Source organism: Microcaecilia unicolor, chromosome 3 (genome assembly GCF_901765095.1).
Source record: "Microcaecilia unicolor chromosome 3, aMicUni1.1, whole genome shotgun sequence".
Lineage (NCBI taxonomy): Eukaryota > Metazoa > Chordata > Amphibia > Gymnophiona > Siphonopidae > Microcaecilia > Microcaecilia unicolor.
The window spans coordinates 181,658,749-181,674,429 of NC_044033.1; the positions used below are offsets into that span (position 1 = coordinate 181,658,749).

The 15,681-nt window shown below is 46.6% G+C and overlaps 1 protein-coding gene across 8 annotated transcripts in view; it reads left to right on the plus strand.

The window, feature by feature from the left end:
* Positions 1-15,681, plus strand: part of NACA (nascent polypeptide associated complex subunit alpha) — a 69,296-nt gene that overhangs the window by 14,588 nt on the left and 39,027 nt on the right. For 2 of the 8 annotated variants that reach the window (XM_030196688.1, XM_030196690.1), the window contains exon 3: positions 7,080-7,223. The exons of 4 other annotated variants lie outside the window; for them this stretch is intronic. In XM_030196688.1, coding sequence (XP_030052548.1) covers positions 7,080-7,223 — 144 coding nt within the window. Of the gene's footprint in view, positions 1-7,079; positions 7,224-9,207; positions 9,286-13,637; positions 13,650-15,681 lie in introns of all 8 variants that reach the window. 2 more of the 8 variants (XM_030196686.1, XM_030196687.1) reach the window with 2 other exon arrangements.

A 15,681-nucleotide genomic window follows, 5' to 3' on the forward strand; every position in this document is an offset into this window, starting at 1 on the left:
CATTGCAGCGGCTTATGTGGCCGCGGGGAAGGTGCCGCCTATCCAGCTGAAGGCTCACTCCACAAGAGCTCAGGCGGCCTCGATGGCAGAGGCCGGATCCGTCTCCTTGGAAGAGATATGCAGGCGGCAACGGGGCTTCGGCTCATACATTCTCCAAGCATTACCGTTTGACTGTGGCTGCACGGGCGGAGGCCCGGTTTGGAGCTTCAGTGTTGAGGTCAGGGATTTCTATGTCCCGCCCTGGGTGAGTACTGCTTCGGTACATCCCACCAGTCTATGGATTGATCAGCTTGATGATATGGAAGGTAAAATTATGTATAATCATACCTGATAATTTTCTTTCCATTAATCATAGCTGATCAATCCATAGCCCCTCCCAGATATCTGTACTGTTTATATTCTGGTTGAATTTTAGGTTCAAGTTTAGCCTTCAGTTACTTCAGGAGGACTTCGTGTTCAAGTTCTTCTTTCACTTGGATTCTTCAAGAGTTGAGACGAGTTTGTGTTACAGTGAGCTGCTGCATTCCTCTCCCCTCCGTTTTACGGGGCTGGATTGAGACATAAATTCTGCCGGCACTCCCTCCCGCTTCGTGCGGCTGTAGGGCAGCTTTGTACCCCTCCCGCTTCGGCGGTGTTAGGGTCAGTCAGCTCCTCCCGCGGTTGCGGTTGCAGGATAAGCCAGATCCCCCCGCATCGGCGGGTGTGGTGTCCCTCCCCCGCTCCGCGGGGCTGAGCTGGACGGATTCCCCTCCCCCACTTGTGTGGGGATGAGCTGGGTTAATTCCCCTCCCCCGTTTCGGCGGTGGTGAGCTGGGCAGAGTGTCCCTTCGTGGGTGTAATTCTCTAAGTGCTGAGTCCTGCGGATGGAGCTTTGATATCGACATACTGAGGAGTTTCCGGCAGCACATGACCACATATAGGGAGGCAAAAGTTTGCTCTCTATCTCCACCTGCTGGTAGATGGACACAACCCACCAGTCTATGGATTGATCAGCTATGATTAATGGAAAGAAAATTATCAGGTATGATTATACATAATTTTACCTTTACGTACCCGAAGTCGCGGCGAACCAGCAGTAAGTAAAAGCAGCAGGCAGGCTTGCCTCCTCGTCGCTTCCCTTCCCTCTCAGCGTGTCCCGCCCTCGTGGAAAGGAAGTTACATCAGAGGAAGGTGGGACGTGCTGAGAGGGAAGGGAAGTGACGAGAATGCGAGCCTGCCTGCTGCTTTTACTGCTGGTTCACCGCGACTTCGGGTAAATGAAAGATTTCAAAACGGAGCACAAATGGAAGGGAGCGGGCAGGTGAGCCGGACTTTACAAAAAAAGCACTGGGCAGAGTTGAGGCACCTTTGAGCGTGAGGCCCTATGCGGTCGCAACGCTCACCTTGGCCTAAGGCCCTGGCCACCCCCCACCCCCACAGCGAGCAGGTACACTACATTCGGACTATAAGATGCACCCACATTTTCCTCCCAAATATTGGGGGGAAAAAGTGCGTCTTGTAGTCCAAAAAATATGGTATCTAGTTCCAGCAGATAATTCAGGCCAAATGAAGACATTGGTTTCAAAAGGCTCTTCAGCAGCTTCTTCCACGCCAACAGTTAACGGCCAGAGTCCACCTGCAATGTCATTGCAGCATGGTAGTACCTGTATGTAATATGTAAAAATGTCTTTGATTGTACCACATAAAGGCAGTATATCAAGATTCTGATAATCGTGCTGATATTAACTGTGCCTCTAATCATTGGTGAAAATCAAGTAATGCCTCCTCTATAATCCTTATCACAGCACAGATAGCAACCATCGTACCTTCCTTGATTTGGCGCCTTGGTTCCTCAAGTTCACTGTAGAGAAAAGAACCCCCCTCTGTTCATTTTGGGTAATATTCCACTTCTTTTACCTCCAAAGTTAACATTTCGGCACCATCAACCAAAAACCTCATCCTTAACCTCTCAGAATATTTCTCCTTGGTATATAATTGACTTATAGAAACAGTTTATAGACATGTACAACTTCAGGGCAGCACCAGTACTTTCATGAGATCAATCTGATTTTGTTACACTCCAGTGGCCCATTTACCTGATCTCCCACGTTCTCCAGGCCCCTTATCTGAGGTTGGAAGTTAGCTTCCCTTCACCACAGCCATGAGCCTGGCTCTTGACTCGCTCTTCAGTTCCGTCTGGTCCAACCAGGTTGTGCTCTCCAGGCATACTGTCTGACTCTCTGCCTCCATCACTGAAGGCTGAGTCTTCACATAAAGACTTAAATTATCCTAAAGTTTCTTCAGCAACTTTCAACTTTTCTAGTCTTATAACCAAAGAAAACCAGACCCCAGAATCAAAGTTCTTGGATTGTTAAAGGTATCTTGACATCCTGAGAGTCATGGTGGCTATTCTAATACATAAAGTTCTCCTAGATATGCAAATTAAACTTTGACAAACTCCCTTTTTTCAAGTTTACCTACTTCAAAATATCTGGAGATAAAAAATACCAGGTTCAGTTAGCTCCAGGTCATGAGAAACTTCAGCTTCCTCAACAATTCCTGATGGCATTTGCACTGAGAAGAGCAAAAAGTGGTAGGTTACACTCTACTACCCCCAGGTGGAAACCACTGGACACTGTAGGGAAAAAAACAGTATTTCAGGGAGCAATGTTGACCTCCAGACTCGCAGCACACCAATTTCAGGGGTCCTTTTACAAAGACGTGCTGAAAAATGGCCTGTGGTAGTGTAGGCATGGGTTTTGGGCACTTGCAGAATCATTTGCAGCACATCTGTAAAAAAAGGGCTTTTTTTTTTTTTTTTTTTGCCGAAAATAGACTTGCAGCAAAATCAAAATTGCTATGCGTCCATTTTGGGTCTGAGACCTTACAGCCAGCCATAGACCTAGCGGTAAAGAATTTAGGTAGTAATGATTTACACGTGTCAGATGCCACTTGGCGCGTCTGCTACGCGTTCCCGAAAATAAATATTTTTCAGACGTGCGTATCGGACAAGTGCCAGAAATGAAATTACTGCAAGAGCCACGTGGTACTTGGGTGGTAACTCCATTTTGGCGCGCTTAGACGCTTATGCGGCTTAGTAAAAGGACCCCTCAGTTCAGTACTATGACTATATTTTAGTAAAAGCAAAAATAATTTTGCTAGCCTAACTGGTATGCTGCTGATTATTCTTAGCCACCTCTTTCTAAGAGCTTGAAGAACTTGGTAAACATTTTAAATATGCTCTGCTTTTGTTGCTTTTGAAATATCATCCCACATTTCTAGAGTAGTATACACTCACTGTATGACTTGGCTGTGAACGTCTAGATTAAGAGGGCATTCGGAAGCCACTCACTTAGCCACTCGACTGCATGTCTTGTTCTGGAGATAATCTATGTATAGCGAAGGTTAAGGAGATGATATTGGACATCAAAAATCACTTTGCAACAAAACATTTTTCTTGGCTTGCCTGTAATATGAGCTTTCTGTGGACAGCAGTATAAATCAGCCACACAAACCCATCTGCCTATCCCTTTATGCTGAAGTTGCTGTTAGCTATAGCGCTAACTGAGGAAAAATTGAAAGGGGATAAGTGGTGGAAGAGCTGATGCATGCCCAATGAAAACCTCTAGTGTTTTCTTGGCTCTTGGAGAGCAGGTCTGGGGTTTGGTGACACCACCTGATGGATTATCCTACTGTCCATGAGATATTTGTTACAGGCAAGCAACTTTGCTTTACTGCTGGGGAGTGTCTGTCTTATGGCAAGCCTAGCTGTAGTATTTTTAAATTTTTATTTTGGGGTATAGGCTGAAGGGATTTGGATGGATGTGTTGATATTTGCTATATCTCCTGGGTTTTTTTCTTTATCTTGAAATTTAATAACGATATCTATATAAATCTCACCTCCAACGTTCTGAAGCTCACTGTGTGGCAGGGAAACACTGAAGCCCTGTACTGTTGGTAGGCTAGGCTGTCGGCACCATTCACTGTCACACTCACTGTCACTGATAGACCCACCCTCAGCCACACCCCATCCAGACATAATTCACAACCCCAACGTTCTAATGAAGCCTCCACAAGTCCCAGCGTTCTAACTACATGGTGTTGTAGATTGAAATTTGCCCATGAGTGTTTGCCCCGCCCTCGCCTCAGATGTGATGACGTCGAGGACGGAGCAATGGCACTCAACCAATCGCATCGCTCAGCCCTCGACGTCATCACATTTGACGCGAGGGCGGGGCAGACATCGATCTACACCACAACACAAACCAGTGCAGCCGTCAAACGTGCTACACTTTTCACAATAAAGAAAACCGAAGAAAATTAAACACGGATAATTACTGGACTTCCAAACTCCCCCACACCCTTCCTATAATGGTCACAACGCGTCCGCGGGTAAGGGAAACTCAGACAAACCTAATTGGTTTCAGCGTTTTCACTTCACCTCATGTCTGTTAAACCGTCTGCACGCCGCGAGGAAACCGGGGGGGGGGAGAAGAGAAGAGTGGTGGATGCTTGGAATGCCCTCCCGCGGGAGGTGGTGGAGATGAAAACGGTAACTGAATTCAAACATGCGTGAGATAAACATAAAGGAATCCTGTTCAGAAGAAATGGATCCTCAGGAGCTTAGCCGGGATTGGATAACAGAGCCGGTAGTGGGAGGCGGGGCTCGTGGTTGGGAGGCAGGGATACTGCTGGGCAGACTTATACGGTCTGTGCCAGAGCCGATGGTGGGAGGCGGGGATAGTGCTGGGCAGACTTGTACGGTCTGTGCCCTGAAAAAGACAGGTACAAATCAAGGTAAGGTATACACAAAAAAGTGGCACATTTCTTGGGCAGATTGGATGGACCGTGCAGGTCTTTTTCTGCCGTCATCTACTATGCTACTATGTAACTACCTTCTAAAAGCCCTACTGGATTACAGCATGCAGCATAGAAGTATGTGAGCCAGATCACGTGCTTTTGGTTTTCTACCTCGCAATGGATGATGTCAATAAATAGGTTAGGGGTGTTGTCAAAAATATAGAGAGAAGAGGAAGAACCAGTGTTTATAAAAATAGCAATTCTAGGTATTGCCACCAGAGGCGTAAGAGGCACCAGTGCAAGGCTGAATCTGCATAGGTGGCTGGTGATTCAGATTTTTGAAGGGGGGGGGCAAAGGGGAAGAGAGGAGTGGGGGGGGGAACACTCTCTCTCTCTCTCTCTCTCTCACACTCACTGTGACTCACATACACACTCGCACACAGTCACTCTGAAACACACACACTCACGGATACAGAAGCACTCAATCTCACTCTGAAACACACACACTCACGGATACAGAAGCACTCAATCTCACTCTGACACACAATCGCACAGTCACTCTCTCTCACATAGTCACACTCATAGTAACATAGTAGATGACGGCAGAAAAAGACCTGCACGGTCCATCCAGTCTGCCCAACAAGATAACTCATATTTGCTGCTTTTTGTGTATACCCTACTTTGATTTGTACCTGTGCTCTTCAGGGCACAGACCGTATAAGTCTGCCCAGCACCAGCCCCTCCTCCCAACCACCTGCTCTGTCACAGACCGTATAAGTCTGCCCAGCACAATCCTCACCTCCCAACCACCAGCCCTGCCTCCCAACCACCGGCTCTGGCTCAGACCGTATAAGTCTGCCCAGCACAATCCTCACCTCCCAACCACCAGCCCCTCTTCCCAACCACCTGCTCTGGCTCAGACCGTATAAGTCTGCCCAGCACTATCCTCACCTCCCAACCACCAGCCCTGCCTCCCAACCACCGGCTCTGGCTCAGACCGTATAAGTCTGCCCAGCACTATCCTCACCTCCCAACCACCAGCCCCTCCTCCCAACCACCTGCTCTGGCACAGACCGTATAAGTCTGCCCAGCACTATCCTCACCTCCCATACACACACTCACTCAAACATACACACTACGAGGACAACCTGGCTAGCGCTTGTTTCATTTGTTTCCGAAACGGGCCTTTTTTACTAGTTTACATATAAATTGTTTTATTTCAATTTAGATGTATTTTGTATTGGTTAAATACACAGAGATTTGCAAATGTGATTTAAAAAAAAGGGAGCTTGGTATTTCTAGCTGCAGTGGGGTTTTGTGGGGGAGGGGGGTTTGGAAGTTTCTTCTTGCCTCTTTTGGGCTTCTGGCTCAATCAGAACCGATGTTTGTTGGGCTATGGTGTTATGAGCCTTAATATACAACTTATCTGGGCATTTCTGTAATTTCTATCCCCCTCCCAACCCATGTTTAGCCCAGTCAGTGATCATTCTGAACTAGGAGCCATCTCATCTGCAGCATCTCTGATCTGTCAACTAAAATATTAAACCTAGGTCTTCACAAGTCGCAGTGCACAGTACTAACACTGAACTTCTGGCTGCAAGAATAACCATTTCTGGGGAGTTTACAAGAGCAGTGCAGTTCAAGAACTATTTGCCACTCAAATAGTTTTTCTTAAAAATGGGAAAAGCATAAAATGTTGGCTGTTAACCCTAAATTTTAACCAAGCTAATGAGGAACTTGTAAGGCAGGGCTCACTGGGTAACCGATTACATAATGTTGGTGAACAGGGCTGGTATATTCTTGTTCTTGATTGGTGAGAGCTGAAGCATTTGCTGCTTTTTATGGCTTCAGGAGCAAGGATTTTGCATGAATCCATCACAAACTACACTTACTTGGTGCATGTTGGCTTAAAGGTTGAATTTTTCCCAAAAGTGTGTGTTGACTTGGGCATATGAAAGAAAAATTGATCACAAGTATCTTAAAACCCCTTAACTATTTGTGTTCATGATTTGAGATGGGATTTGCTCTTATATTTTTGACTTGGAAACAGATTGGAAATTTTACATGAGTATATTTGGGGGTTTTTCCTTTTTCCTAATTATGGGTCGAATCCTGTGATAGCACTTTCCCTTTTTGTGGTCAGTTTTTCTTTTTTTTTTTAGGGTTTAACTCACACTTTTTAGGGGTCCTTGGGCTGCACTTGGATGGTGCAAGATCAGAGTGATGAGTGTGGTATATTATTGGATGTTTATAGCAATTTCTTGAACAGCTGCTGATTATTAAAGTAACTCCTTCCCTAGCCCATGGGGAAGCAGGCGGGGCCCTCACAGAAGTGACAGTGGCAACTGAAGAAACCAAAGCCATTGCCACTGACTCTCCCAAGGTGGCAAGCGAGGCTTCCCAGACTGAGGCCACGCAGTTTGAAGCTGCTTTTGAACCTTCAGGTAGGTCTCCAGGTTTTAAAGTTGATGCATATCATGTGATGTGATTTCCCTGGAGTAGATCATTGTATAGAAAATGCTTGAAAATAGTTTTATCATGGTAGATGACAGAAAAAGATCAGTTAACTCGTCCAGTTTTTCTGGTCTAGACCACTAAGGATATATCCTTCACATCTGGTGGGATAAAACTCCTTATCTGAGTCAGTTTTTGCTGTTGTCCAAGAAATGCAAAATGTGTTAAACAAGATTTTGCAACACTTCAACCCTTTCCAGATAAACCCGTACATTCCCCTCCCTGCCCTGCATCTCCCAGAAAGTGTATATAGTTGCACATCATGAAAATCCCTGTAGAGATCCCAAAAGCAGCCCCTAAATCAAACAGGAATCCCCGGGGGGGGGGGGGGGAAGCAATAGTTTGCTGCAGTAAAACCTCCTAATACCTATGTGTGGCTTTCCAAAAATGTTGTGTTATCCGGCACATGCATAAAGCATGAGACAACATTCCATCTACTGCTCCACATTAAAGAGAGAGCGGAGAGGAAATGCATCCCACTCAGTGCACCTGAGTCTGGAAGAAATACACCCTCTGAATAGTGTAAAAATTGGCATTCCCTCAAGAATTCCCCATATACCAGAGTGGAAGGATGGTTTTTAAAGCAGTAATCTCTTTGGAAGTTGTTAGACCCCACTTCAACACTCCCACTTCTGGACTATGATACTACTGCAAGAACTTGGGTAAGCCTATCCAAAACTTTAGTCAAATGAGATACAGAAATAGGATCTGTGAGGATGTTGTGAAAACTCACAAACTTTCCACACAGCTCCCAGTACAAATCCCTCTCTTTATGGTCTGAATGTAATGGACCAATTGTATATAAGCCAAACGTTGGTGGTAGGAATTGGAAAGCATTGCCGAAGAGAATCAAAGGACAAAACCTCCCTATCCTCCCCAGGCACTTGATGTTGCTGTTGTCTTTTGTTTTACTACCACCTTGAGTAGATGACTATACAAGCTACCATATTTAATCCAGCACTTTTTTCCCCCAGCACTCTCTTAACCACCTTAGCTTTGTAGTAATATAACTACTAACTTTGTCATATTCCTGATTAATATTTGTTTCACATTATAGCCTATTTAGGAAGTGGGTAGACTCATGGGATTGAACTGCAGTGTGAGGTTTGAATTGTTATTTTTTTTTATTTTTTACAGAACTTATAGCCCGCAAATACCAATACAGTTCACCTCAGGTTTCAAAATACAACATCAGTACATTATTCCTATCAACTACAATAAAAACTTCTATTGCCACTTAGTGACAGATATGTCTTGCTGGTAACGTGTCAACTGCAGAATCCTAACTTTTTTTTTTTATTTAGTATACCTTAGTGTGCAAGCTGTTTCCTATTGTACCGGTTGGGCATAAGGGTTATGGATTCTAACTTGACCAGTCATTGAGCTGCTTACAAAAGATGGATAGGGGGTTGGAGCTGGACACTGTTATAATAATTGTTACTTATTTGAAATTTTCCAATAGTGTAATTGCCAGAACTGGACTGTGGGTTTTGGTGACTTCTTCCTGTATTGAAGTCTTTCCTAACAGACTTTGTACTACAGTGGCAAACAACTTATCTTTCAGGACAGTGTTTCATACACTCCTGTCTTGGCTATAGAATCTGTTGGGAGAGCCCTTTATACATGTCGCACTGCATAAATCTGCTTTTTGATGTGACAAAATTTGACCTTTTCAGAATTGTCTTATTTAGCTACTCAGTGCATGTGAATTTTAGTTAAAGGTAGAAAATGTCTTTATTCATAATTCTTTGCCAGTTTCATAGTCTTATCCATCTGTTCCAGCCTTTAGTCCAGTCCTATATTGGAATGATTCTTGCTGATTTCCTTCGCAATAGTCCATATATAATTTTTTTTTTTTTAATGATGTAGAGTGGTTTGGAGGATTTGATGTAACTCTTCCTGCTCTTACTTTAGCTCCCATTGTTCCTTCCCCTCCTGGTGCTCCTGAAGCATCTGTAAGTCCTGTTTCTGCTCCTTCAGCTCCTGCTTCAGGTACATTGAGTGCTCTGACTGTCCATAACCCCTATGTCTTACTAAAACTACTTTGTGGTGACATAAACTAATAACTGTGTCAGATATGACACATTTAACACACCTAGAATATTTTGGAAAGTGGAGTGATGGTATGGTTTTACTATCTGCTTTTAAATGCATGTCTCTTACCCGTTGAGATGAAAATAGTCCCTTGCTGTTTGTGATTTCTCCCACCTTTTGGGTCATGTAGTGTGTGGTATGGAAAACGCAGGCACACTTAAAAGTTTTGAGGCACATGCTGCTACCTGTTTGACATGTATGAAAGGCATACCACTTTGCAGCTGTCCCAGTTTTGGCTTCTGTTTGTGTACAATCTGTGGTAGTGAAGCTCAGGCAAGGAGTCAAGTCATTCCTCAGAGCTAACGATTGTGGATTTGTTACCTCACCACAGCACCATTTTTGACAAGTGTCAGGAGCTGTAGGCTCAAACTTAGAAACTAGTCTTCTGGCCACTGATGAGATGAGAAATTTCTCCTGCTTCCGCTGATTGAGTGGGAAGCTATTTTCCATCTAAACTAACAGGTTATTGTAACCAAGGGCCCATAGTTTGCCCCAGAATTTGCCTCAGTCTGTTTGCCTAGACTCCACAGGCTCTAATGGAAAGACTTAAGAGAAATGTCAGATTTGTTAATGGCATGAGTAGTAATTGGTATGAGGTAGAGACAAACCAGTTACAATTCAAGAAAGTTCAGGATAAGCCCAGAGGTTCCTTAGCTGTGAAAGCCTTAAAGGAAAAGCCAGATCAAACTGGGTCTAGGTATTGTATCAGGAATTAAATTCTTTTTCTGCCATGGTATGATATTGGGTAGCTCCTTACTGTGGACTGTTCTTGTAAAAGTAGATGGGGAGGCTGCATCCTCACCAGTGTGATCTACAGACATCCAACTTGGAGGAGCTGAAATGTGTTTGTAAGACAAGGGAAGGTGGGAATGAAGGAAGAAGTGATGCTGCACAGTCTTCAACATACCAGATGTAGATTGGAATGTCCTATCTGCAGAATCAATAAGTAGAGAGAATGTACATACTTTTCAAGGACTCTGTTCAGAACAAAGAGGACAAAGCCTCAAATGGGCAACACTGGATTTAATACAAATGCCGCTAGTGTTTGGGTTGCTGTCCACCATTGATTATCAGACAGTATGGTTCAATGTAAAAGCTAAGTCAGAGTTCATACACAGCAGGCTCAAGTCCTAGATTTTAAAAATAATGCTGTTCCTTGTCATCAAGCAGATGAATCCATTACGAGTGGGTTGTGTCCATCAACCAGCAGGGAGAGAGAGAGAGCACTGAAAAACCATAGTGCCTCTTGGCCAGCTAGCTCCATCTGCCTCTTCAGTATTCTCTATCTCCCCAGCAGGGTGGTTGCATGGAGTCGGCCTTGTCATTTTTGGCTGACGCCCTTTATGATCTGGTCAGAGCTTCGGCTAACAGATGGCTGTAGCGGTGGCGGCTCGCTGTCTTCTGTGGCTACGGCATTGGGCAGCTGACATGGCCTCTAAGCAAAGGTTGGTGAAGTTGCCCTTTCAAGGCCTTCTCCTGTTTGGTGAGGAGTTGGAGAAAATTGTGAAAGGCCTGGGGGATGCCAAACCCCAGCGCTTACCCGAGGATAGTCCGCGGCCTTCTTCCAAGGGTCAGGCGGTTCCCTCCTCTTACAGACCTCGCTTCCGTGAAGCTAGAAGGTACCGCCCAGGGCGTTCTGATGGGTTCACTTCACGTGCCCGTTTTCAGCAGAGGAACTCCTTTCACTCGGACAAACCTTCCGCAGCAGCAGGCTCAAGACCTGGAGTTCAAGGGCGACCCTCTCAATGATGGTGCGCCGGCCCCCTCCTCGATTCCTGTGATAGGAGGACGACTTTCCCTCTTTCTCGAGGAGTGGGCCAAGATTACCTCAGATCAGTGGGTCTTGGACCTGATCAGAGATGGCTACAGAATAGAATTCAATGCCCCAATAAGAGACGTGTTTGTGGAGTCCCGATGCGGTTCTGCCGCCAAACAGGCGGCGGTAGAGGAGACCTTGCAAGGCTTGATGCACATTGGGGTGGTTTCCCCCATGCCTCCTGCTGAATGCGGCTCTGGCTGTTACTCCATTTACTTCGTGGTGCCACGAAAAGGAGGGTCTTTTTGGCCTATCCTAGACTTAAGACAAGTCAAGTCTCTGAACGTGCGGCATTTTCACATGGAAACCCTGCACTCCGTTCTAGTGGCGGTACAGCCAGGAGAGTTTCTCACATCTCTGGACCTGAAAGAAGCTTACTTGCACATACCAATTTGGCCCCCGCACCAGAGGTTTCTGCGTTTTGCGGTGATGGGAAAACATTTCCCATTTCGGGCCTTGCCTTTTGGCCTCGCCACAGCTCCCCAAACCTTTTCCAAGGTAATGGTGGTAGTGGCTGCTTTTCTCAGGCGAGAGGGTATCCGGGTCTACCCGTACCTAGACAGCTGGCTCATCAGAGCAGACTCTGCAGAAGAGTCATCAGGTTACAGCCAGAGTGGTCTCAGTACTGCAGTCTCTGGGCTCTGTCGTCAATATAGCCAAAAGTCACCTGACCCCCTCTCAATCTCTAGAATATTTGGGGGTCCGGTTCGACACAGCCTCGGGGATGGTCTTCCTACCCGAGCAAAGGCGGTGCAAGCTTCAGAACCAGGTCCATCTGCTCCTGAGGATGCCTCGCCCATGAGCTTGGGACATTGTCCAGCTGTTGGGGTCGATGACGGCTACTTTGGAAGTGGTGCCATGGGCAAGAGTGCACCTGAGACCTCTACAGTGGTCTCCAATATCTCAGGATTATCAATGTAGACTCGCGTGGCTCCCTGCGGCCCGGCTCAGTATGGACTGGTGGCTCTCAGACAGCATACTATGGTGAGGAATGCCGCTAGCGTTCCCTGATTGGTGCCTGGTGGTAACAGATGCCAGCCTGAAGGGCTGGGTTGCATATTGCCGGGGAAGGCATGCCCAGGGTCTTTAGACACCCGAGGAGTCGGAGTGGTCCATCAATCTCTTGGAGTTGAAAGCGATTTTCCAGGCGCTTCTGGCCTTTCAATTGACCCTGGAAGGATTGGCTGTCAGAGTTCTGCCGGACAACACAACAGCAGTGGCCTACATAAATCGCCAAGGAGGCACTCAGTGCATAGCACTAGCAGTGCAGGCCGCGCAGATTTGCCACTGGGCCGAGTTTCATCTGCAGTTTCTGTCAGCAGGTCGGAGCAACGTGCAAGCTGATTATCTGAGCAGGAATCAGATCGACCCACGGAGTGGGAACTTGCAGACAAAGTATTCCTGCAGATATGTGCCAAATGGGGAAAGCCCGTAATGGATCTTATGGCGGCAAGCACAAATGCCAGTTCCCATGCTTCTACAGCAGACGGAGAGATCCTCGCTCGGCAGGGTTGGATGCCTTGGCTCAACCCTGGCCTCAGGGCCTCCTGTATGTGTTCCCTCCGTGGCCCTTGATAGGGCGAGTACTCCTGCGAATTCGGCTCCACCAAGGAGAGTTGGTTCTCATTGCCCTGGATTGACCCAGGAGGCCTTGGTATGCGGACCTCCAGCGGATGCTGGTAGAGGATCCCCTGCCGTTACCTCTGGTACCGAACCTGTTGTCACAGGGCCCGGTGACCATGGAGGACGCCTGCCGCTTTGGTCTTGAGGCATGGCTATTGAGAGAGCGCAATTGAGAGACAAGGGATATTCTAGTACAGTCATTTCCACTCTCCTACAGGCCCGCAAGCGTTCCACTTCTATGGCTTATACCAGGATTTGGCGCCAATTTGAGGCTTGGTGCGCTTCTAAAGCGATTACACCCATGCAGGCTTCTGTCTCGCCGATACTTGACTTTTTGCAGGGTGGTTTACAAAAAGGCTTGGCCTATAATTCCCTGCATGTTCAAGTGGCAGCCTTAGCATGTTTTCGCGGGAAGGTCGCTGGCCTCTCTCTGGCTGCTTGCCCGGATGTGACACGGTTTCTTAGAGGGGTGCTTCGGCTCCGTCCTCCCGTGCGGGCTCCGTGTCTGGCCTGGAACCTGGGGTTAGTTTTAAAGGCCCTTCAGTGTTCACCCTTCGAGCTGCTCAGGTGAGCTTCGGAGAAGGATGTGACCTTAAAGACTGTCTTTTTGGTGGCCGTGACATCGGCGAGATGGGTATCTGAGCTCCAGGTGCTGTCCTGTCGAGACTCATTTCTGCAATTCTCAGAGTCCGGAGTAATGGTACATATGGTGCCTTCCTTCATGCCTAAGGTGGTTTCAGCGTTTCACCTAAACCAGCCTATTTTCCTGCCCTCATTTTCTAAAGAGGAGTTTCCAGAAGCCTATGGGCAGTTGCACCTTCTGGTTGTGCGAAGGGCTCTGTTGCGATATCTGCGCATGTCAAATGCCTTCAGGACTTCTGACCATCTTTTTGTTCTTTTGTCAGGTTCGCGCAGAGGGTCTCGAGCGTCTTAAGGCCACTATAGCCTGTTGGCTCAAAAACTATCTGGCCAGCCTCCGCCTGAAGCCTTTAAGGTACATTCCACAAGAGCGATTTCCTCTTCTTGGGCTGAAACTGGAGCACTCTCGCTTCAAGAGATATGTAGTGCAGCTACTTGAGCTTCTAAGCTCTCGTTTGCCCGACATTACAGGCTGGATGTGGCTGCCAGGAGAGCAGTGGCGTAGGAAGGTGGGACGGTCCGCCCCGGGTGCACGCCGCTGGGGGGGGTGTCCGCTCCGTTGGTTCCTTGCTCCCTCTGCCCCGGAACAGGTTACTTCCTGTTCCGGGGCAGAGAGAGCAAGGAACCAACGGAACCGACGCAGCTCCCAGCGACGTGGACTCGTGGGCGGATTGGCCCTCCCGCCCGCCTCTCGCTTTTAAATCAATTAAAAATGTGCTCCAGGGGGGTGGGGGAGGGTGCGCTCCGGAGGGGGGGGGCGCAGCGACGACCCGCCCCGGGTGTCAGCCGCCCTTGCTACGACACTGCAGGAGAGATGCACATTTTGGAGCACAAGTGCTGGCGCGTGGTCTGGCTTGTTCCCTATCTAGGGATTGCTTTGTTACATCCCACTCGTAATGGATTCATCTGCTTGATGACAAGGAAGGGAAAATTAGGTTCTTTCCTTTAGTCATAGCGGATGAATCCATGAGCCCTCCCTCAGTGGTTCATTATGTGATTTGTTACTTTTTTGTTCAGTTTTTCCTGTAGATATGTTCCCTCATTGGGAGAAGTTGGAAAACAGTCTTCAGGATTTCTGTTCAGTTACAGGAGGATGAGTCCATTCCCTCCTTTGACTTATAGCTCCAGTTTTGGGGCATTCATCCGCTGTGAGGAAAGTTCATGTTGTTATGCTTTGCGGTGTAGCACTGCTTTGGAAGCTTCAAATACTGAAGAGGCAGATGGAGGTAGCTGGCCAAGAGGCATTATGGTTTTTCAGTGCTCTCTATCTCCCCCTGCTGGTTGATGGACACAACACACTCGTAATGGATTCATCTGCTATGACTAAAGGAAAGAAAATTACCACGGTAAGAACCTAATTTTCCCTTTTTGTATCTTAATTTGTTAATTACCTTAACAAATGGATGGTATTTATGAATATTGAAAGCAGCCACTGAACATGCTTCCAAAAGGATCCCCACTTAGATGATAAAAATGTGTGTAAGAACTGTTATTGCTCATAATTTATTCAGGCTAAAATGGGGGCGGTAACACTGGTAGACAATCTCCTTTAATTAAAATGATTATTTGAGTCTACATCTAACCAATTTAGAGACCATAAAGAAAAAGGAAAGCCTTTTAGAAGAAAAGTATGAAAGAAAACTGAGATTACCTTGAGACCACAGGAAAAGCACTCCAAATTGCTAATAGTTAAAGCAACACTGTGTCCCTGGCAGCCCTGCTGGCTTCTTTCTATTAGTGTTTTCCTGTGATTCCAGCTGATTGATACAGGGTTACATTTTATGTAATCTATTTTCTTGATGCTGGTTTAGTCCCCCCCCCCTCCCCCCCCCCCCCCAAAAAAAAAAGAATGGTGTTATGGTCAGATCACCTTTGATTTGTTTATATTCTTTATCTGCTCCTTGGTGGTTCTTTTATTATGCTGTGTGTTTTGCCTCTTTTTGTATTGTCAAACAAATCTAATTGATTTTGGGTGACCAGAGAATTTGATCAAGGATATGTGCTGGATGTTTTACTTGGATTTCAATAAGGCCTTTGATGTCCCATAGAAGGTTCATGAATACATTGAGCTGGGGTTGGGTCCCAAGTGATGGACTGGATTTAAAATAGAGGTTAATGGTAAATTGAATTCACTTGGGGGGGGGGGGGGGTAAAGAATGGAATGCCCCAAGGATTAGTTCTGTGACTGATTCTGTTCAGTATCTTAGTGAGCAGTA